The 23,978-nt window shown below is 40.5% G+C and overlaps 1 protein-coding gene across 1 annotated transcript in view; it reads left to right on the forward strand.

Annotated features, from left to right (window-relative positions):
* Positions 1–23,937, forward strand: part of cplane1 (ciliogenesis and planar polarity effector 1) — a 36,678-nt gene extending 12,741 nt beyond the window's left edge. Inside the window, exons 17-48 of the mRNA XM_089020275.1 lie at positions 53–284; positions 369–460; positions 1,812–2,029; positions 2,223–2,387; positions 2,907–3,048; positions 3,163–3,260; positions 3,359–3,508; positions 3,581–3,692; positions 5,000–5,267; positions 6,383–7,357; positions 8,429–8,580; positions 8,657–8,739; positions 8,825–8,871; positions 9,525–9,789; positions 9,875–10,201; positions 12,265–12,750; positions 13,976–14,149; positions 14,230–14,298; positions 14,864–14,915; positions 14,999–15,154; positions 15,354–15,514; positions 17,398–17,593; positions 17,852–18,264; positions 18,339–18,489; positions 19,534–19,704; positions 19,829–19,865; positions 20,787–20,915; positions 20,993–21,173; positions 21,263–21,312; positions 22,381–22,536; positions 22,665–22,786; positions 23,328–23,937. Coding sequence (XP_088876401.1) covers positions 53–284; positions 369–460; positions 1,812–2,029; positions 2,223–2,387; positions 2,907–3,048; positions 3,163–3,260; positions 3,359–3,508; positions 3,581–3,692; positions 5,000–5,267; positions 6,383–7,357; positions 8,429–8,580; positions 8,657–8,739; positions 8,825–8,871; positions 9,525–9,789; positions 9,875–10,201; positions 12,265–12,750; positions 13,976–14,149; positions 14,230–14,298; positions 14,864–14,915; positions 14,999–15,154; positions 15,354–15,514; positions 17,398–17,593; positions 17,852–18,264; positions 18,339–18,489; positions 19,534–19,704; positions 19,829–19,865; positions 20,787–20,915; positions 20,993–21,173; positions 21,263–21,312; positions 22,381–22,536; positions 22,665–22,786; positions 23,328–23,548 — 6,251 coding nt within the window. The 3' untranslated portion in view covers positions 23,549–23,937. The remainder of the gene's footprint in view (positions 1–52; positions 285–368; positions 461–1,811; positions 2,030–2,222; positions 2,388–2,906; positions 3,049–3,162; positions 3,261–3,358; positions 3,509–3,580; positions 3,693–4,999; positions 5,268–6,382; positions 7,358–8,428; positions 8,581–8,656; positions 8,740–8,824; positions 8,872–9,524; positions 9,790–9,874; positions 10,202–12,264; positions 12,751–13,975; positions 14,150–14,229; positions 14,299–14,863; positions 14,916–14,998; positions 15,155–15,353; positions 15,515–17,397; positions 17,594–17,851; positions 18,265–18,338; positions 18,490–19,533; positions 19,705–19,828; positions 19,866–20,786; positions 20,916–20,992; positions 21,174–21,262; positions 21,313–22,380; positions 22,537–22,664; positions 22,787–23,327) is intronic.
* Positions 23,938–23,978: the final 41 nt, after the last annotated feature.

Below are 23,978 nucleotides of genomic sequence, written 5' to 3' on the forward strand. Positions count from 1 at the left end.
AGGGGGGAAAATCACCACATCCCAACCTCATTGATTTCCTCTTCTGGCCCAGCCTCAAATCTAGGCCGCCTGGTGCCTCTATGTCAGGAGACAACGGCTCGAGCGATTCGCCAGCAAAACTTGTCCGAGAAGTGGACCGTGGACTACGCCGTGGACCTTCTCCTGCTTGGTGGTTTGCTCCCTGAGACGGCATGGCTGGCGTACAAACTTGGGGACTGGAAGACGTCAGCCTCTGTCAGCCTCGCTTATGTGTATTACTGTGCTGGCCACTTGGACATGACTCGGTCAGTGTGTGAATGTGGTGGTTTTGTGGTCTCGTCACTTTCCTGTCTGTACTACTAAGATTTTAATTTTTACTTTTTAAACAGAATCAGCAGACCAGAGCTTCACCTTCCAAAAGCTTTACTCCCCGAAAGCATTTTTCAGACAGAGTTGCAGTGTCTTGTGAACAATGACAGTGGTGAGCATTACAACATCGATGATACAAGGTTTACAGTTCAGGTGTCAAAAATCAAGGGTGGGGGCCAAATCTGGCCCGCCACATCATCGTATTCAGCCCGCGAAAGCAAATCTAACTTGTGAAATTCTATGATGCTTGCTAAAATCCCAACCAAAATTTCAAATTGTTCCATGTAAACCACTATAACAAGTCATTATTTTTGGCTTCAAATTTGAAAACTAGTTATTCATTTATTTGTTGTGCACTCTATTTTTCGATGAACTCTCAAAGTCATTTTAATCCCCTCCATATACAGTAAAGTCTCGTTATATCGATATTCTCGGGAGTCGGAAAAAATATCGATATAACCGGACTATCGATATATCCGATCCTGCGGCATGTAAATTTTCTCCTTGCGTTCATAGAAATAGTATCGTAATAAGCAGTACTATCGATATAACCAGACTTTACTGTATATGGAGGGGATTAAACATGACTTTGAGAGTTCATCGACGAAAAGGTTTTTTAAACCGTCATCTGTCTTCTTTGAGGGTGTCGGATGTTTCGCTCCTTATCCAAAAAGCTTCATCAGAGTAGGAGAAAAACTGCGACACCTTCAATGAAGTACAAATGACAGCTGAAGAAATCTGTTCATCAATAGTCCACTCATGTACGACTGTGAGCTTATACAGACGTATGCTGATACCTTGGCTTATGAACTTAATTGGTTCCCAGACAGTGTGTGTAAGGCGGAAAGTGTGTATCCCCAAAATTAATTTCCCATAGGAAACCATTAAAATGAGAACAATCCGTTCCCAGGTCTCCATAAAACGTAAATTTCTACTTTCTAATTTTCTAAGCCTATCAAAGTTGAAACTATCTCACTGTCGTCGTCTGCTTGTCTCTTTAATGTTTAAACCACCTCGTCTCACTGCTGCGTTCTTGACCAATCACGTGGCTTTAACCGAAGACTGGGGGCAGGGAATAGAGGACAAAAACAGTCAGCTACCATTTTGTTGTTAGAAGAACGAGCTCGTTCGCGAACGACACATCACTCATTGAGGCAGCTCCGTGTGTATCCCGAAAAAAGTTCGTATGCCAAGGTAAAATTTTCATAAATTTAACGTTCGTAAACGGAAAAGTTCGTAAGCCAAGGAGTTTGTAAACCAAGGTATCACTGTAAATGACACATCATTATCATTATTATTATTATTTTTGCTTCCCCAAATTCATAATGACCCCGGAAAGGAAACTGTAACTACACTATGCCCAGCTGCAAAAAATGAATTTGACACCCTTAGTTTACAGATTTCTGAACATTATAACATAGCCGCTTTTATCCATCAATCCCCATTTCTCTTTGTTTGACTAGATCCTATGGAAGCGCAAGACTTGGATGTTTTGCAAGGATCCGCCCAGGAGATCCTAAAAGCATCCGTCATCGCCGGTGTTGATGTTTTAACGTCACAATTGACTTCCTTATTGGAATCAGCCAAGGACCTGTGCTCAAGCCTGTCTGCTCTTGTGAACAGTGGGCTGTATTTGCCGTCCCCGCCTCTGTATTGTCCTCAGCCTTCCCCGAACAGTCAGGTACTCAATACAAAATCATGTGTTCATGTTACGATGTATATTTATTTTTCTTATAAGTATCACATTTCCAATTGTTGATAATTGATCCTGCCCCCTTTGCAAGCAAATGACAAATTTCAAAGCAAATGTTGTCAAAATTCCCTCCATTACTTCCCATTACTCGCCTGACAATAATACACATGCGTCTTTTCAGGATCCCGTGGGGACACCGGGACAGCTCGCGGAAATGGCAACACGCCACAAAGTGTCTGGCGTTCTTCAGAGGATCCTGCTCCTGCTCAGGTCTGCACGATGTTGCCACCCTGCTGCTCAGTGGTACGTCGCCAACTTGCGGCGAGCCCGCCACCTCCTACACAAGGTAGAGGATCGTTGCCATGAACTCATTCACTGCCATTCACAAATTTATTCAGGAATTGAAAATATGACATAGTGCGCCATTCCCAAATTTGTTCGGGTTTCGTTTTCTCTTGTTTGGGTGCCAATAAAGCGCTGATCATGGCCATTGGCAATGTTTTTTTCTGTGTTAGCGCTTTGTTGCAGCTTCAGCTGTTTTAAACCACTATATAAACCAATATGTATGTACTGCATTGTATTTTGGACAGCTGCCCTCATTTCAAGCTCATATAACTTCAGACCCATATGATTTAGGAATTAACTCATTTTCTGATGAAAAAAGACAGTCTAAGGTTTCTTACACTGCATTGAATCTTTTTGTAGTCCTAAAACTCAATATTCTGTGGGTCCTGGAATTCGAGTGACAATGACAAAAACCCTGACACTGGAATGGACACATTTTTGCACATGTCTGGCAGTGTATGAGTTAAATGATGCTTTGATTTAAGGACTTTAGTGGGCCATATTCACACACATTCTTTAGATCAAGACTAGGTACGCCTACACATCCTTCCCCAAAGAGGAAAAGTCTCTCCCAGAGGGCCTGATGAAGTTTGTTAGCCGCGGTGGATTCTTCAGACGAAGCCATAGCAAAACTCTGCATCCTGATTGCTGTCAAACTATTAGTAAGACACCATTTATTTATCAGTTATTTATAATTCATGCATGATCATGTCCTTGAAAAAAAAAGTAGGATGAATGCAAAAAGTTCTGCTCCTGACTTAATTTTCATCCTCAAGTCTGTTTTAGGGAGCTGTGTGGTTTATGCTGGATGCTTCATGTCAGGGATCAGCTTTCTGTTGCCTGCAGAAGGTTTCAGGCTGCCAGAATGCAACATGTATGACGATAATGTTGAATTGTGGTAATTTAATAATCTTTTAACTGTGCAAAGCTTGACTTTTTTATTATTATTTTTGTTTTTGTGTGTCGTCAAAGGACCCCGATAAATCACAAGTGTATTCATCCTGCATCGATGCTATTCTTTGGGCCAATCGCTATTTGCCGTTCAGTCACTTCCTGAACACTGAGGAAATCCTGCAAGATCTCCTTCTCAGCCTTTTGGCTGAATTACCACCACTGGCTTCGGTGAAATATCTTTTTTTTAATCTGTTTACAACCTCAAACATGAAAAAAAATGTTGTTGCTCTTCTTCTATAGGTGGCAGATACCCTGGTACTTGCCTTCCCTGAGAAGGAAGAGTCCGTCAGAGTCTCCCTGAGAGAGAAGTATACTTCACTGCTGGAGGGTTTGAAGCAATGCAGTGTCTTTGGTATATCATATCCTCTCATATTTATGTAGTTGTACAAATTGTATTGGTTTGTTGGTGATTGTGTTTTTATTTCACATATATACAGAAATATAGCAATTGTCATTACGATAGAGCCACACATTACCAAAGCTGTATGACATTTTGCCTTTATAAATAAGCTTTGGGATTTGTGTACTTCATCTTACAATTTTTAAGATAAAATATATACAGTGATACCTCGGTTTACGAACCGCTTGGCTTACGAACTTTTCGGTTTCCGAACGTTAAATTTATGAAAATTTTACCTTGGCATACGAACTTTACCTTGGCATATGAACTTTTTTCGTACACGGAGCTGCCTCAATGAGTGATTTGTCGTTCGCGAACGAGCACGTTCTTCTAACAACAAAAGGGCAACCGACTGTTTTTGTCCTCTATTTCCCACCCCCAATTTTCGGTTAAAGCCATGTGATTGGTCAAGAACACAGCAAGGGTTGGGGGGGGGTTAAACATTAAAGAGACAGGCAGATGACAGTGAGATAGTTTCAACTTTGACAGTTCAAAGGCAGAGTGTAGACTGCAAGGTTAAAATATCCCGTCAATCAGGCTCCACAAACAACCCGCACACGCCATCTGTACACTTGATGCAAAAAGCTGTCAACCCAGCTAAACACAACACAATTGATGAGGAACTAGATAAAATTATCACAGAGAAAGCACCTACAAGGATCATTCCTCAAGATGGTGAAAGAAGGCTACGTTCCTGTTTAATCCTGATGAAACTGGCCACTCCATTGCATCAAGCCATCAACAACGATCACAAAGGTAAATAAAACAATTTTATTATTATAGTACCGTTTATTTCTTTAATTATAATACCATAGCACATTCATTATACATAAATAAATATTTGGAATAATAAATCTTTGGAAAACGTTTGTATATTTATATATTATATTTGAGAAACTTTTTATATTCAATGAAAGCCCATTGTGCCTTATACATGGAAAAGGTTTGAAAATACACCATTCATTGGGGGTGCGCCTTATACTCCAGTCCGCCACCGGAGAATATTGTAGTTTTCAAATACAAAGTCACGAATAACTATTGTAGTGTACATATAACAATGACAAATTTTAGTTCGGACTTTAGCACTCATCACTTGACATACTTGATTTGCTTTCGCGGGCTGAATAAAATGGTGTAGCGGGCCATAGTTGCCCCCCGGGCCTTGGGTTTGACACCCCTGCACTAAATGGTCCTGGTGAACCCTAACAAAGTACCCAGTGAATGTAGAAAACTAGCCTAAACATTTTTCTCTCCTCCAGAGGAGGGCAAAGAGCCAAGCAGCAAGCCCATGAAGGCTCTGATTCAAGAGAAACTCAAGCAGAGGAGAAAGCACCTAGGCCGCTTGCTGAGGCACCTGGCCCCCGTGGAGCTTCAGTTGTGGGAGAAAGACGAGGACGACAAGCACGAGGCAGCCACTCCGAGGCCACAATCACCGGACGCAAGTGTGAGCAGCAGCACTTTAACCGACTGCGTTGATGGAGAAAGAGCGGAGACCACCTCTGAGGCTCACATCTCATCCATACCCAGGTAGACAGTGTGCCACTATAATCATCTTAACTCATTCACTGCCAGACGATGTGCAAAAATGTGTCCGCTCCAGTGCCAGGGTTTTTGTCATTTGTCACTTGAATTCCAGGACCCACAGAATATTGAGTTTTAGGACTACACCAACATTCAATACAGCGTTAGAAATCTTATCCTCTCTTCTTTCATCTGAAAAAAGAGTTAATTCCTAAATGATATGGGTCTAGAGTTATATGAGCTTGAAATGCGAACGGCTGTCCAAAATACAATGCAATGCATACATATTGTTTTACATAGCGCTTTAATAACAGCTGAAGCTGTAACAAAGCACTAACATGGACAAATACAGTCCCCTTGTGGGAGGGAAAAAACATTGCTAGAGGTCTGACCAGTGCTTTATTGGCAACCTCTGTAAGAAAAACCAAAACCCAAACAAATTCGGGAATGGCGCTCCACATCATGCTTTTCACTGCCGCTGCTCAACCGCAGTAAAAAAAAAAAAATCTGTGACTGTAAAGTGTCCTTGAGTTTTGAAAGGCACTTATAAATGACTATTATTATTATTACAGTAAAGTCTCGTTATATCGATATCGGATATATCGATAGTCCCGGTTATATCGATACTATTTCTATGCACGCACGGAGAAAATTACATGCAAACAGGGTCGGATATATCGATAGTCCCGGTTATATCGATATTTTTTCGGACTCCCTTGAATATTGATATAACGAGACTTTACTGTATTATTATTGTTGAATTTGGGGCTGGCAGTGAATGAGTTAAAGGACAACCAACGTCACTTTTTTGTTTTTTAACTGACACCAGAAAAACGTTTTATAGCATCTAAAATAACCAAAACACGCAGTATAATATTTTTATTCAAATGCAAAACACCAATAAAAATGACTTAGTGTCCAAAATCTGCAAAAAAATTGAGCTGCGAATTGGGCATTTTCAGAAAGTCCCGCCCCCAGTTCGTGACGTCACGCCAAGACGTCTTGCGTTGCTGGAGAATCAAAACAATGGCTTCGGATTCGGAGAATATGCTTTCTTGTTACACATAAATTGGTCAACAGATTTCCTGTGCTGTCATTTATGGTGTTGTCTCATTCAACAGGAAGGTTAAAATAAAAGCAATGGGGACTGATGCTGCGACGAAGAAGTCAACCAATGATGTAGCGCCACGTTCCCTTCCAGTCATTGGCACTTGGGAGTTCGAGCTAGAGGATGATGAATATCTCGCCTTCCTGGAACTTTTCCTCAGCTACATGTTGGAGAAAGAAAGTAGCGACGGTGGCGAGCTTCCCTTGCTCAAGTCCTTCCACTCCGCTCTGCGAGACAAAGAGCTGCACTCGCTCACCTTCGACGTGCTCACCGCCATTCACAGCCGCCATAGGAGTGGACAACTTCCGGCCAGGGAACACTGTGGCAATGAGCTCCCGATCTTCAGAGCTGGATGCTGTCACAAGCCGACGCAGGGCGGTACCACCCCCGAGTCGCAGATTTCGGCAACCGTGAATGATGCTTCCGGATCCAAAAGTAACTTATATACATCTGCGCTGTCCGAGCTTCGGACTGAGAGACAAATTGGTTTGTTTAGTCTTAGAAATCAGAGGAGAGGCTCCGGTTCTGACGCTAACCAAAGCGCCTTGGCATTGGCCTCCTCGACCACCGCGGAAGCCATTGTAGAACTTCAACACGTCCTAGATTCTAAATTAGAAGCCCGGTTTCCAGTTCTGGGCAGGTTGCTGCAATGGATGCTGCGTTGGGCTGACAAGAGGGTTCTCCTCGGACATACCGTCAAGAAGAAGAAACCGAAGGGAGAAGGAACGTGCGAGGATGGGATAGTCATCCGCGTCAAAACCTCCGCGCCAGCTCTGCTCACGTCGCTGAGCCTGCTGGAGCGCAGATTCGTACATCTGCTTCAGCCGGGCTGCCCGCAAGCGCGATGGGCCATCACCACTCCGTTGTTGCGATCGGAGACTGACACGAGAGTGGAGACACCTTGCGTTGTTGATACCAGCCCCCTAAAATCAGCTCACGGTCCAATGATTGGTTTGGATTCCATCGTAGATCAAGGAGAAATGTCTATGTGAGTGTTTATGTCTGTCTGTCTGTCTGACTATCTAGCTCCCTTGATAGCTCCCTAATAGTCGTAGTAATACAGTAAAGTCTCGTTATATCGATATTCAATGGAGTCCGAAAAAATATCGATATAACCGGGACTATCGATATATCAGACCCTGTTTGCATGTAATTTTCTCCGTGCGTGCATAGAAATAGTATCGATATAACCCGGACTATCGATATATCCGATATCGATATAACGAGACTTTACTGTACATTTCATTTATCACCGCTTTTCAAAACTCTCAAGGAGACTTTACAGTCACAAGATATTTTTTTCTGTGGGTGAGCAGCAGCCCTAGATAGCTCTCTACCCAGCTCCCTAGCTAGCTCTCTAGCTAGCTCCATAGCTCTCTAGCTAGCTCCATAGCGCTCTACCTGGCTCTCGAGCTCCCTAGATCTCTTGCTAGCTCTCTTGCTCCCTAGCTCTCTAGCTAGCTCCCTCGCCCTCGAGCTCACTAGTTCTTTAGCTAGCTCCCTAGCTTTCTAGCCAGCTCTCTATCTCCCTAGCTTTTTAGCTTCTTAGCTCTCTATCTAGCTAGGTCTCTAGTTAGCTCTCTAGCTAGCTCTCTAGCTCCTTAGCTCTCTAGCGAGCTCCCTGGTTCTCTAGCTCCCTAGCTTTCTAGCTTCCTCGCTCTCTAACTCCCTAACTAACTCCTTAGCTCTCTCTCTCTTGCTAGCTAGCTTCCTAGCTCTCTAGCTCCCTAGCTAGCTCTCTAGCTCCCTAGCTATCTCCCTAGCATTCTAGCGCTCTAGCTCCCTAGGTAGCTCCCTAGCCCCCTACTAGCTTCCTCGTTAGCTCCCTAACTCTCTAGCTCCCGAGCTATCTCCCTAGCTAGCTCTCTATCCATCCATCCATTTCTGAAATGTGTGTCATTGTGTCGCTTATTCGAAACTGCCTGTATATAAATTAGCTACTATGATAGAAATTAGCCCCAATCCAACTTTTGTGGCTCACCATGACCTGAGTGACTTAAAGGTTTCACACATACATTGATATTTATATTTTTTTTCATACCCGTCTATGCTCTTGTAGTTGTTCTCACACGGACGAACCAGAAGAACCGAAATCTGACAGAATATCTCTCCCCGATGAGCCAGACGATCTCAACCCGACCCCTACGATCCCGAGCTCAACATCGCAACGACCATGTTTTGATGATTTGGATGTCACGCCAGAAAAAGAAGGCACGCTGTCCCAAATAGACAATACGTCGGCTGCAATAAATCATCTGAGATGAACGTCAACTTGTTTTTGTCGCAGGCAAAAGCAGCGATGACCGCATGGAGCAGTCTTCATCTCTTTCGAACGGGATCGTGTCTGAAAATCTTTACTCTCCTCTCGCGGTCAATATCAATATTTCACTTTTGGCTATTTTATACACTGCCGTTTCCATTTTATAAACACATGTTTGTGTTATTATCTTCACAGAGTTTAAAGCTTGAAGAACTGATTGAGATGCCCAGCTCAACGCCTGCGTAAGTTCTGAATCTCAAATAATTCTGCATGTGAATAATAATTTAGAAACTTTTGCATTAAAGCTTCTGGCTTTATTAAGTTTTATATTTCTAAAAGTAACAATACAGTAGAGATGGCAATCCTTGTAATAATAATACATTTTTTTCTGCGGGTGAGCAGCGGCAGCCACACGCGCCAGCGTTCACTCAACCCGTACTATATAATATATTAATAAATAATAATAATATAACTATTACAGTAATATATATATATATATATATATATATATATATATATATATATATATATATATATTTTTTTTTGCTCTGGTAGTAGTATATGTTTGTCATTCTGACAACAAGGATTTGTGGCCATTTTGGGATAATGGGACAAACCAATTAAAACTTTTACTTTGCTGTTATTTACTGGATGATGTCATTAAAATTTGGGGCAAAATGGTGCCTGAATGATTTTAAACAAAACCCCCAAAAATGTTTGGTTCTTTATGTTTTTATATATTTTTATTTAAAAAACCTGTATTGTAGTAACTCATTCACTGCCGGGGGTGCCAATAAAGCGCTGGTCAGACCTCTGAAGATTTTTTCCCCTTCCACGAGGGGGCAGCATTTGCCTTTTTTTTCATGTTTTCCATGTTTCCTCTTTCAATCTTCAGTCAAGTGCAAAGCCAACCGGTGATCCAGGCACCAGAGGGTCCGATCCCACAAATTGCTCCACCTCAGGCATCGCTTCACACGGAGATCCCCCACCCGACAGCAAATCTGCATCCCAACACACATTTAAACCATGCGGGTTCTCAAACTTACACCTCAACACCCGGCGCACCCGCTACGGATCATTTTGGCCCAGAACAACCACCCTCAGTTCAGGCTCCGCCAATGAGACAGCGTCTAGGTGAAGATTTATACCGACTGGTCCAGGTATAACACTTCCTGATTCCCCCCCCCCCCCCCATTGATTCATTGATGCTGACCTACTGATTAAAACGTTATCCTTGTATTGCAGAGCATCAACTACATGAGCCTGATGGATGTTTTGGGAGCTTCATTTTCCAATCTCCAACTTGCCCAGCAGAATTCCTATTTAGCTCCATCCAATATGACCCCCTCACACCATTATGTGCCTTATTCGCCTTACGCGACCAATGTGGCGCCTCAACATTATCCTCAAACTGCGCAGAATCCTTCAGTGTCTCAATCACAAACACATGTGCCTGATTCACATTCGAGCAACACCCCGTACGTCTATCAAACTCCCGTCCATAGCGCACACAGTCCTGATCATGTCAGCAACCACACCTACGCCGGTCATAACGCAGGAGGAATATATCAGGTATGTTATTACTTGATACATACCCAGCTTGGTTTTTGTCATGGTGTTGAATTTCTGCCTTGATGTGTGGAATTTGCTTGTTGTTTTTATCATAATAATAATACATTTAATTTATAAGCGCCTTTGAAAACTCTCAAGGACACTTTACAGTCACAGGATTTTTTTTTTTCTGCGGGTGAGCAGCGGCAGCCACACGCGCCAGCGTTCACTCAACCCGGAAATAACAAAGTAAAAACAAAAACAAAACAAAAAATAATTCACATGCGCATTTTGGTCCAGATGGAAATGTAGGTGTCACCCACAAATTTGTCGAGGACCACCTGACGACCAAAAATCTGCCCCAAATGTCATCCCCCCCACCCACAACTTAGTGACAAGAATTTTGAGAGACATGTTTATTACAAAAATGTCATCTGCTAACCATGCTACAAGGGGTAGAAGTGTACCAATTTGATTTGATCAAGTAGGGTATTTTTACCATTTGTTGGATTGGATTAGCCTTCATTAGTCTCGCAGTAGGGAAATGTACATTTCACAGCTGCAAGAGGAAAGGAAGAAGTAGAAAAACATAGACCTGCTGTAAAGGCAGTCACTCTTGCGGCGCCATGTTGAAGTCAAAATAAGAAAAAACAAACTAAATAACAATGTGACAGCTATCAGCTAGCTAGCTGTCTAGCTGGCTGGCTGTAAGCTTGCTAGCTGTTGGCTATCTGGCTATCTATTAGCTATTTATTAGCTATCCATTACCTAGGTGGCTAGCTATTAGCTGTCTAGCTGACTGGCTGTAAGCTGGCTAGCTGTTGGCAATATGGCTATTACCTATTTATTAGCTATCCATTAGCTAGTTAGTTAGCTTTCTATCTATTTGAGTTACTTCTGGGTTGAGTGAACGCTGGCGCATGTGGCTGCCGCTGCTCACCCACAGAAAAACTTTATCCTGTGACTGGAAAGTGACCTTGAGTTTTGAAAGGCGCTTAGAGATGAAATGTATTATTATTACCACACAAAAGACACAGACCTTAAGCACTTTCTACACCCTCTTTGTTGTCTGAAGCAGTTCTAGATGAAAGAGTTAAACAAAGCGTCCTTTTCACCATGGATCAGTAAGGTCACGGTGACATGTTCACGTCTGCTCCAAGCTAAATGTTGAAAGTAAACAAAGCTGTAGCATCCATTGACAAAAAGACCGTCTCACATCTCCCGTAAATCCGCTTCAATTCCAAGCCGCGGCAGTTCTCCACATACGCACAACCGCTCAGCAATCTTCTCTTTGATGAATGTCGTGGCCAAAAATGCTGAAGAAACAATATGTATCCGTTCCACACGATGCAAAACAACTCAAAGTGACAAAGGAAAAAAAAGACACGTGAGAGCACTTGCTGACAGCTGCCTATTGGGGCGCCATCTTGGACTTCAATGGTGTCCTTGAATGATTTTATCCACGATTTTTTCAGTTACTTAGTTATGAATGTATGTGTCAATAACTCCGCCCCTCGACAAGTGACATTCCACCCGGTCATCGTTAACTAGCCTTTGGGCTGTTTTGATGTGTAGGTTGTTTCGTCAGCAAGGCTATTTGTTCACATAACGTTCGTGTTTGACGAAAAACAAACGACGCAATAAGAGTAGATTAGTGTTAGGGGGGGAGGGACTATTTATGCTCGCGTGGTGGTGCAGCGATGCGTGCGTAATTACGCACGGCGAACCTTACCGTAATGTGTCCAGTTAAAAAAAAAAGTTTTCTGGTTTTCCCATAAGCGTTTCTTTCGATCGATTCCATTTTTACGTTCGTGCTTATTCGCATTTCATTTCTTCACACAGCCGCGCCGTCGTTTTGAATACGTCATTCAATGAAATAGTACGTCATAATGTGAGCGCATCCGCCCGTTCAAAGATGATGCGTGGTGACGCTCTGTTTGTTTCTCCATTTTTACACGACTGGTTGAATCTGTACTACTTTGTGCCATTTGCTACTTCACTGAACCTCCACGTTTTCCTTTGTCCGTACTCAGTTAAATACGTTCGTACTTGTCTTATTTATCTTTTTTTTTCTTCCCCTCCAGGAATTTCACCCCCTCTCTGTGCAAGCGGAGTCAACAGATATTCACTTTCAGGAAAGCACCAGATTCATCCCATCCAGCGAAGGGCTTCTGATCACCTCAAACACCAATACGATAGCGCCATCTACTGGTACTATTTGTGCAGACCCGTCCTCTCAAGGGTCCTGCCTCAAATTACTCCAGCTGCAAGGTGATAAGAAGCGAGACAAAAAAAGGACAAAAGTCGCATCTTCCACTCCCAAAAGACTCATTCGATTTAGCCACTGTACTCAAACCGAGTCTCCTACGAGTAGTTTTCGTCCCCAGAATCTCACGTCTGGTGTGGCACATGGCCTTCGTCTTCTGCACCTGCAGTCTGGTGCACAAGGATACATCCATCTCCCGAAAACACATTCAACACCTTCTCCAAAGCATTTCTTTCTTCCCGCTGTGCCGCTGGGTGAAACACCCAAACTTCAGCTTCTACATATAGCCCCCGAACCGACAAGGGTGAGTATTACAATACAATACAATACAATCCAATACAATACAATACATGCTAATTTATATAGCGCTTTCACAACAGCTGCAGCTGAAACAAACAACTTCACATAATAGTCAACATAAAGCAACATAAAGCAAAATAATAAACACAACAGTAACAATATAAAATAAAATACAGTAAAGTCTCGTTATTTCGATATTCAAGGGAGTCCGAAAAAAATATCGATATAACCGGGACTATCGATATATCCGATATCGATATAACGAGACTTTACTGTAAATAAATAAAAACTGTTAATAAAAACATGGACAGTGGAGCCATCTTAACAACTTTCCCCAAATACTCTTTGATGTTGAAGTACAAGACAAAAAAATACAACTAATACTGTTTACCCAGAAGGCGACAGACTGGGAACAAAATCACCCAGGGGGTTAAAAATGTACTGGGTTACAAAAAGAAAACTGCAAAATAATTAATCTACTATGAAGAGAGACAAATTATTGAAAACGCTGTCAAATCAAATTTCCAGTTTTACAAAGTGATGGACACATAATTATCTATTCATAGCACTGTTTTTTTTTTTACATTATAAATGTTAACTCATTCACTGCCAGACGATGTGCAAATGTGTGTCCACTCCAGTGCCAGGGTTTTTGTCATTTTTACTCAAATTGCAGGACCCACAGAATATTGAGTTTTAGGACTGCATAAACATTCAATGCGGCATTAGAAATCTTAAACTCTCTTCTTTCATCAGAAAAAAAAAAATCCTAAGTTATATGGGTCTGGAGTTATCTGCGCTTGAAATGGGGGCGGCAGTACAAAATACAATACGTACGTATTGATTTATATAACGCTTTGATAATAGCTGAGGCTGTAACAAAGCGCTAACATGGACAAAAGGCAAATGCTGCACCCTTTATGGGAGGGAAAAACATTGCCAGAAGTCTGGCCAGCACTTTATAGACACCCCCGCAGAAAAATAAAAATGAACAAGTTTGGGAATGGCGCCCCACGTCATGCTTTTCAATTCCCGAATAAATTCAGGAATGGCAGTGAATATTATTTTTTAAATGTTGACTTAAGTCACAACAAAATTGCCCCAAGCAGTTATTCTATTTCACTATTTTATTTATTTATTCATTTTTATAATTATTTATTTATCTATCTATCTCATTATCTATTTTTAATTAATTATTCTAATTATTTTTTTAAAAAATTTTTCCGCAGATGTCCACCCCGGCACCTCGCTCGTCTCAAAAAGCTCGCCTCATCTCCCTGGAGGAATTGGCTGGTTTGGTGGCAGGTCGGCGCAACTCGGAAGAAGCTCGTCTGCAGCTTCTCCGAGTCAACGATTCTGCCGAAACACAGCGAGGCGCTACAACTTCCTCCACTCCAGCAAAAGGCAAAAAAAAATCCTCAAGCGTAATCCTGGTTACTTTTTTTTCCCACCATGATTACCCTTTGACAGACTTTTCAATTCTAGACAGAAGAGACGTGAGAGGGCACTGAGGACAAATCTGCCAAGTGAGACCATCATCACCACACAAGAGGTAGATAATCAAATAAAATACATTCACTCATTCACTGCCATTCCCGAATTTATTTGGCAATTGAAAATATGATGTGGAGCGCCATTCCCGAATTTGTTCGGGTTTTGGTTTTTCTTGCGGAGGAGTGCTGATAAAGCGCTGGTCAGACCTCTGGCAATTTTTCCCCCTTCCACGAGGGGGCAACATTTGCCTTTTGTCCATGTTAGCGCTTTGATACAGCTTCAACTGTTGTTAAAGCGCTATACAAATCAGTATGTATTGTATTGTATTGTATTGTATTGTATTTTGTCCAGCCACCCCCATTTCAAGCTCAGATAACTCCAGACCCATATAACTTAGGAATTAACTATTTTTTTTCTGATTTAAAAAAAGAGAGCCTAATGTTTCTAATGCAGTATTGAATGTTTATGTAGTCCTAAAACTCAATATTTTGTTAGTCCTGGAATTTGAGTGAAAATGACCAAAACCCTGGCACTGGAGTGGACACATTTGTGCACATGTGAATGAGTTAATGAAAACAATTCAAACATATTAATATGTAACTATGTTGTTTTTTTTTTTTTAGCCAAACGTTGACCCAGAAATAATCACAGCTGCACCGACTGCTTCCAATCAAAGTAGGCTACACAAAATATTATAAAATGTACATTTTTGGTTAAGCTAACTCACAAAGTCGTATTTTATTTTCTACCATCGTCAGCCATCATTCCAAGTCACTCAGAATCCAGCCGGCATGTTTCCAATGGCCGCACATTATTAGACAACGTGAGAACGACTTCAGCCGAACTCCACGCCTTCGCCTCTACGTGTAAAAGACCCCCAGAGTGCCTGGATGCTTTCACCAATACGGAGCCAAGTAAGCATTTTGGTAACCCTCCTGGTTGTGAGATTCTGGTTTTGTCTGTTACTGTTATCCCCTAAAGTCAACTTTCATAGACTCCATTTAACCTGCGACCCAAATGAGCACACAAATGCTCTAAAAAATGGTTAGATGGATTTTTAGATCACATATAACAACTCTCCATGCTGTCTATTTGTCCCCCCACTTCTTTCAGAATGCTCTCCCATGCTTGTAGACAAAGCAGTGACGGTCCAAGCTTCACTATTAGCCACCACTTCTACAAGCAAGTCAAAAGAACACTCTCCAGAGAAACTGTACAGCGAGAGATTTCAAGACGTAAATGTTATCCAGCCTTCACAAGAGAGGAGGAATTTGGTAAGATTCCAGTCTTGAGTCACACACAATCTCATGTAGGAATGTCAGTCGTTTATATCGGTAGCTGGTTAAACAGTGAAACTAGAATAATGTCTGGGTGTACAAAAAAAGGTAAAATTATTACAGTGAGACCTCAACTTACGAACTTAATTGGTTCCCAGACAGAGTGTGTAAGGCGAAAAGTGTGTATCTCAAAAAAAAATTCCCATAGGAAACCATTAAAATGGGAATAATTCGTTCCTGGGTTTCCATAAAATATACTTTTCAACTAAATAAGCCTTAAAACTACACACAACATACCTTATTCTATGTATAATAAATGTGCTATTGTATTGTAATGAAGGAAATACACTGCATTGTATCATAAAGTCACTTTATTTACATTTGTGATGGTCATTTATGGCTTAATGGAATGGCGTTGGAGGTCAAAGGGAATTGCTGTTTGGAAAGAGAGGCGCATTACACGAGGACTGTAATTAAAGAAATAAACTGTGCTGTAAAATAAAGTTTTATTTACCTTTTTGATGGTCGTTGATGGCTTATGGAAGGAGAGTCACCTTCCATAAGGACTGTTGGTAACTTAACCTGTGGTGCTATTCGCTTGTGTGCTTCCGCCAAAGATCACTGCGCCAGCCGTGGTGGGTGTGTATTATGAAAATAGTGCTTATTATAAGGTTTAATTTTCATAAATTTGACATTTGTAAGACGAAAAGTTTGTAAGATGAGGTGTTTGTAAGTTGAGGTCTCACTGTATCTGGTTCAGGCCTGATACAGTATGGAAACTTTCATTGATTTTAAATGCCTGATTCAACTAAAAGTACATTGGTTTCATCGATGAGAAGGTTTCATCTGTACTTTTTTGAACTTCTTCAACTACTTCTTCAAAAAAGTACAGGTGACAGCTGAACAAACCTTCTCATCGATGGACCACTCCTGTATGACTGAGAGCTTACACAGACGTACATTGGTTTCAGGAAAAGTAACGTCCAAAACATGGTTGTGTTTAATTTTAGAGCAGATATCAAGCCAGTTTTCATTATAATGAGCCATAATCATTCAAATTCGTGCATCGAAAGCTATCAGATTTGACAGGCATTTGGAAGACATGCCATGTTTTCACTTTTAGTAGTATCAGATATTATAATTAACACATTTTCATCAATTTTTTTTCTGTGACTGCTCTTTGCTTAACTATCAGCGAGCTATTAGCTCGTGAGCTAGCTTTCTATTAATTTATGTTATTGCGGGTTGAGTGAACGAACGCTGGCGCATGTGGCTGCCGCTGCTCACCCACAGAAAAAAACATATCCTGTAACTGTAAAGTGAGCTTGAGTTTTGAAAGGCACTTATAAGTAAATTGTATTATTTTTATTATTATTATTATGATTTATTATTATTATTATTATTATTATTATTATTATTATTATTATTATTATTATTATTATTAACACATTTACTGTAAGACGATGTGCATAAATGTATCCACTCCAGTGCCAGGGTTTTGTCATTTTCACTCAAATTGCGGGAATATTGAGTTTTAGGACTACGTAAACATTTAATTCAGCGTAAGAAACCTTAGAATGTCTTCTTTCATCAGAAAAAAAGAGTTAATTCCTAAAATATATGGGTCTGGAGTTATCTGAGCTTGAAATGGGGGCGGCTATACAAAATACTATACATATTGATGGATATAGCGCTTTAACAAGAGCTGAAGCTGTAACAAACACTAACATGGACAAAAGGCAAATGCTACCCCCTCGTGGAAGGGAAAAACATTGCCTAAGGTCTGACCAGCGCTTTATCGGCAAGTCCAAAACAAACAAGTAAATGTGTTTTTCTTTTTAACAAACACCGCATATCCTATTTTTTGTTTACTGTGCCAGGATCATTACGGCCGCAACTTCCTTAGCGTCGTTGACATCGAAGAGGGAACGCAGCATCAGGACATGCCCAGGACAAAAGAAGCTTCTTCCATCTCTCCAATGTTCATGCCTGCTCGGCTTGAGATGCTCGCCGCTTCTAGCGTTAATAGTGCCCACCATGCCGATCAGAAGATTCCCCAAAGTGCCACTCAAACAGGTCTGGGTTTTGATTATAGTATTATTATGAGTTAAACCAGTCATTGTTGAATATTATTATTTATTTATCTCTCTCTGCCGGAGACTTACTTTGCCGGGCGGAACAATTATTTGTTCCTCCAGGAGGTCAAATATGGTTTTGTGCATAATGAACCTGTGTATCCATCTATTGTTGTTCCAAAATAAGTCTTTTTATGGTCAAAAAGAAATTAAACCTGAATCTCAAAGCACCCCCTGCATTTGTATTCATTCATTCCAGATACCCGGAAAAGCTCCACTGAGCCCAACAGAGAACCAGAGAGAGTCTACTCTGAGAATGTAAACGATGGAGAGCTTTCCAAAGCCATTAGGACAAGAAGAAGAGAAAGACCTCACAACTTGGAACCGGAGAGCATCTACTCTGAGGAACAATGTGACTCTGAGCTTACTATAGCTATGAAGACAGCAAGAAGAGAGAAACCTTCTCAGATGGAGCCAGAAGATTCAACAGACTCTGAGCTTTCGACATCAATCAGGACCCCAACACTTGACGGATCTCGCAATCATCCGTCTGAAATCGCCGCGGACTGGTTTTCGTCGCACCTTTCCAAACTGGATTCACAGCTGACCGCTCTGCAGAACATCGCCGACTGTCTGGAGAAGGACCTTCCTCCGTCCCAAATTCCCAAAAAGGTATGTTTTTCGCCTTGTCATTTTCATCCTATTTATTGTAATTTTCTAACACAAATATGATTTTGTTTGTGTAGCCGTACTGGCCACAGCAAATGACGGCAGTCTCACCTCCGAATGTGAAGCCCGCAGTAAGAAAAACAGTAAGACTGTTTCTCCCAGAGGAAGAGCCCAAAACGCAGCCAAAACACACTCCCACAAGTGTGGGAAAGACCATCATCGAACCCAGTAAGTTTATTTTAAAACACCCCGTCGATGCTAACACACGTCATAAATGCGCGAACGCGTACGTTCAGTGTTGCGTTTGGCTTCTCAACTGGTAACAAACTTACTAGCTATCTATTAGCTGCCTGGCTAGCTAGCTAGCTGTCTATTAGCTAGCTATTGGCTATCTATTAGCTAGCTTGCTAGCTTTCGATCTATTTGAGTTACTTTTGGGTTGAGTGAACGCTAGCGCGTGTGGCTGCCGCTGCTCACCCATAGAAAAAAAAAAATCATGTGACTGTAAAGTGACCTTGAGAGTTTTGAAGGTGCTTATGAATTAGATTATTATTATTATTATTATTATTATTATTATTATTAGTAGTAGTAGTAGTAGTAGTAGTAGTAGTAGTAGTAGTATTATTGTTGTTGTTGTTGTTATTGTTCTTCTTCTTCTTCTTCTTATTATTATTATTATTATTATTATTATTATTATCTGATTATTACTATTATTGTTGTTGTTGTTATTGTTATTCTTCTTCTTCTTCTTCTTCTTATTATTATTATTATTATCTGATTATTATTATTATTGTTGTTGTTGTTATTGTTATTGTTATTCTTCTTCTTCTTATTATTATTATTATTATTATTATTTATTATTATTATTCACTGTGGCGACCCCTTGAAGGGAAAAGCCTAAAGAAAAAGATTATTATTATTATTATTATTATTATTATTATTATTATTATTATTGTTATTGTTATTATTGTTCTTCTTCTTCATCTTATTATTATTATTATTATTATTATTATTATTATTATTATTCGCTCTGGCAACCCCTTGAAGGGAAAAGCCGAAAGGAAAAGATTATTATTATTATTATTATTATTATTATTATTATTATTATTATTGTTGTTATGATTATTATTATTGATTATTATTATTATTGTTATTATTGTTATTATTATTATTATTATTATTATTATTATTATTATTATTATTATTATTATTAAACTGAGTATTGAAAATAACTCTTGAATACTAATTTGCATTTTCTTCGGCCAAAAAAAGGAGCTGCACCGCCTCTTCTTCAGGCCGCACCAAAACCCGCCATGTGCCAGGATGTCCAGGAACAGAAACAAGATCCATTTCCCAACTTCAATCAAATTCCCGACCGAAAGCAGTTGCCTGCGCATCCGAGTTCTTCCTCTCAGCTTTATCACGGCCAACAGAGCCCTCCAAGTAAATTAATTTCATTTACATTTTGTCGTCAATATGCAAGTGACCAAAACATTGCACTTGTGGTCATCCATTAGCTACCATTCGCTACCTAGCATCTTATTGTAGTATTTTGTTCCTCCAACAGAGCAACAGTCAACCGTAACATCGGAAACCATAGACGAGTAAGTGCATTGTCATCGGATAATAACACATTTTTAACACCTCTCCCCCCTGTTTTTTTTAACTCATTCGCTGCCAGACGATGTGCAAAAATATGTCCGCTCCTATGCCAGGGTTATTGTCATTTTCACTCAAATTTCATGAACCACAAAATATTGAGTTTTAGGACTACTTAAACATTCAATGCAGCGTAAGAAACCTTAGACTCTCTTTTTTTCATCAAGAAAAAAGAGTTAATTCCTAAGTTGTATGGGTCTGGAGTTATCTGAGCTTGAAATGGGGGCAGCTGTCCAAAATACAATACATATTGATTTATATGGCACTTTAACAACAGCTGTAACAATGCACTCTATTTTCTATCTATTATCTAGCTACCTAGCTGGCTATCTATTTGCTATCTATTAGCTATCTGGATAACTAGCTAGGTATGTAGCTGGCTATGTATTAGCTATATGGCTATCTAGCTAGTTAGCTAACTGTCTAGCTGGCTATCTATTAGCTATCTGTTAGCTAGCTAGCTAGCTTTCAATCTATTTGAGTTACTTCTGGCGCATGTGGCTGCCGCTGCTCACCCGCAGAAAAACTGATCCTGTGCCTGTAAAGTGACCTTGAGAGTTTTGAAAGGCGCTTATAAATGAAATTTATTATTATTATTATTATTATTATTATTATTATTAGTTTTATTGACAAAAGGCAAATGCTGCCCCCTCGTGGAAGGGCAAAAACATTGCCAGAGGTCTGACCAGCACTTTTTCAGCACCCCTCACCCACAAGAATAAAACAAAACCCGAACAAATTCGCAAATGGCGCTCAACGGCATGCTTTTCAATTCCCGAATAAATTCGGGAATGGCAGTGAATGAGTTAACACTTGTTCACTAACTCACATTTTAACCGTGCCGTCGTCCCGCGTTTGACCACCAGGACTCCTGACGACAGTCTGGACCAGACGGGTTTGTCCGATACAGCGGAGATCCTCGAGGGTTTGGTACGAGAAGGTTATATTTCCCAGAATGACCTGGATATATCTTTATCCAACACACTTGACAGCGGGTACGGGGTTCTTACTCACTTATTCGTAACTTGTGAGTATCCCAAAACTGAAAAACAATTTGGCTCTCAACAAGCAGGAAAGAGCAGCAAGAACCGAATTTGTCGATTTCTCCCGGCCGTGCCGTTCCTGACGAGGACGACGAGAGACGGGAGTTGAAAATTTGGATGAGACGCAAGCAAAGGGAGAGGCACTTTGTGTATCAAAAACAGAGAGCCAGCCTGCGCGAGAGGGAGATCAAACCTTTTACCAGAACATCGGTAGGACCATTACTCAAGGGGGCAAGAATTCTCCACCGGGTTCGTCGTCCATGCCGTTGCTCATCTGTTTTTTTTTTTCTTCATTGCAGAAATCCACCAGCCAAGAGACCAGAGAGCGAAAGACGCCTGAAAATCAAAAGTTAGAGCTTTTTTTTAATATACAGTAAAGTCTCGTTATATCGATATTCTCGGGAGTCAGAAAAAATATCGATATAACCGGACTATCGATATATCCGATCCTGCAGCATGTAAATTTTCTCCTTGTGTTCATAGAAATAGTATCGTAATAAGCAGTACTATCGATATAACCGATATCGATATATGAATATATATACAGTAAAGTCTCGTTATATCGATATCGGATATATCGATAGTCCCGGTTATATCGATACTATCCGACCCTGCATGCACGGAGTAATTTTCACGGAAACAGTGCATAGAAATAGTATCGATATAACCGGGACTATCGATATATCCGATATCGATATAACGAGACTTTACTGTATATATATATTTTTTTAAGTGACATTATGTGGAGTTGACTTTATAATTGCATGTAAACAAATACAGTGGGACCTTGGCTTACGAACTTAATTGGTTCCCGGACAGAGTGTGTGAGGCGAAAAGTGTGTATATATATAAAATTAATTTCCCATAGGAAACCATTAAAATGAAAATAATCCGTTCCCAGGTCCCCATAAAACATAATTTTCTACTTTCTGATTTCCTAAAACTACACAAAATATACCTTATTTTATGTATAATAAATGTGCAATGGTATTATAATTAAAGAAATAAACTGTACTGTATAATAAAGTCGTTTTATTTACCTTTGTGATGGTCGTTGATGGCTTGATGGAATGGACTGGCCGGTTTCATCAGCATTAAACACTTGATGAGAAACGTCACCTTCTTCTTTCACCATCTTGAGGAATGATCCCTTGTAGGTGATTTCACTGCGATAATTTTATCTAGTTCCTCATCAATTGTGTTCTGTTTAGCTGGGTTGATAGCTTTTTGCGTCAAGTGTACAGATGGCTTGTGCAGGTTGTTTGTGGAGCCATTTTTGTTTTATTTACTTCTAATCTACACTTTTGTAAAGCTCACATTATTTTATCACATAGTCACAAGTACGAAAATCTTCTGATTTCTGAAATTTAACATGTAAGAGTTTATAAACATGATTCTCATTTTTTTGGTGTGGCAGGTCTTTGGTTTTGAGACATTTCAACCAGAGGCTTCACGATGCCAAATTGCTGGCCGATCAACTTCACACCAGCTCCTTGCCTGGCCCAAGTAGTTCAGTCACTGATGCTTCGGCGATAAGATCCTCCTCCTCTCTAGCCACAACTGCCAATCACAGGTGCCATGTTTTTGTTGTTGTTGTTATTTTTATCTTTTTTTTCTCAGCAGTAAAATGTTCATGTCTGTCTCATATATAATAAACAAGTCCCTCTGATTAACTCCACATTTTCTCATTGGGTTTTACAGCAAAGAGAAAAATCTGAAATGTCCCTCAAGTCAAACGCACACCCAGCATCATCCTTGCACGACCGAAGCACCTGAAGGACCTTCAGAGGACTGCGAAAGGCCTGAACTCCACCAAAGGCCAGGTAGCAATTGCTAACATTACACTGACAATAAAACTATAGCACAACAATCATTTCAAAAGTCTTTCCAAAAGCATTTTTTCATGTTATGACCGCCTTATTCTGAAATCACTTTCTGGAACGCCCCTGACCGAGAAAGCGACACGCAATGCATTTTGGGTACTTTGTTTGGTCTGAAAACTTCGTGTTGATGGCGAAATTAGAAGGAAAACACATAAATAACGCGATGATGAATCGTTGTGTGTTGCACCAAGACTACTATTTGATACTAGTTGACACAAATTCCCAGAAGACAAATCAGCCCATTTCCAACGGAGCTTGGGCGCCATCTTGTGCATTTTCTGCGACGCTACATCGGAGTCCTGACGGCTCGAATTGATACGAGAGGACTTCTTTAATCGATTCCAAACATTTATGCTTTCCTCTTCAGAACTATTTGAATCATATTTTTAGATGCTATGAAACGTTGTTCTTATGTCAGTTAGGAAACAAAAAAATGGTGTCGGTTGTCCTTTAAATATTTCATGTTCTCTTTCAATGACAGGGACCTCTCTGTCAAAGGAGCGTCCACTCAGTGCCCCATTTGACCAGCATGTCACACAGCAGGGTGTCAATCTGTTACCATCTGAAAAAAGTCAGGACAGCGGCACTAGGGCGGGTGTGCCAGGTATGGACTGGCTCGATAAACTGTCGGAAGGCGGCGGCAACCTCAGCGATGTCGACTGGGCGGCCATTGAGAGGATAGCGTCCACGGCGCATCGCTGATTGTTTGTTTCTCAGGCAAAATTTTACACTGAAGGGAATGTATGTGCCTTTTCAATAAGTTACGAGTCATAGCTGTGTCACTTATTTTTATTTCCTTTTTTTGGTTAGCGTGTTGAATTTAGAGAGAAAATTTGAAGTCAATCCATTCTGTAGTAAGATTGCAACATAAAATGTAAAGTGAAGCTCAACGAATACTTTCAGCTTGCACTAGTATGTATTTAATGTAATTGTAGTCGTGTGCCACATTTCTGCGATACTTTTTTTTTCTAGTTTTTCACTTTTGTACACACTGTCTTAAAAATCATTGCACTTTTAGTAATTAGGAACACAGTGAAATGTTACTTTATTTGGGACAAGTAATATCAAAACATCCTGGCATTAAAAGTGTAACAAACATTGAACTTTGTGCTTCGTCTTTGAATGATTACAA

This window comes from Hippocampus bargibanti, linkage group LG18 (assembly GCF_051943395.1).
Source record: "Hippocampus bargibanti isolate YZ-2025 linkage group LG18, ASM5194339v1, whole genome shotgun sequence".
NCBI classification, from domain to species: domain Eukaryota; kingdom Metazoa; phylum Chordata; class Actinopteri; order Syngnathiformes; family Syngnathidae; genus Hippocampus; species Hippocampus bargibanti.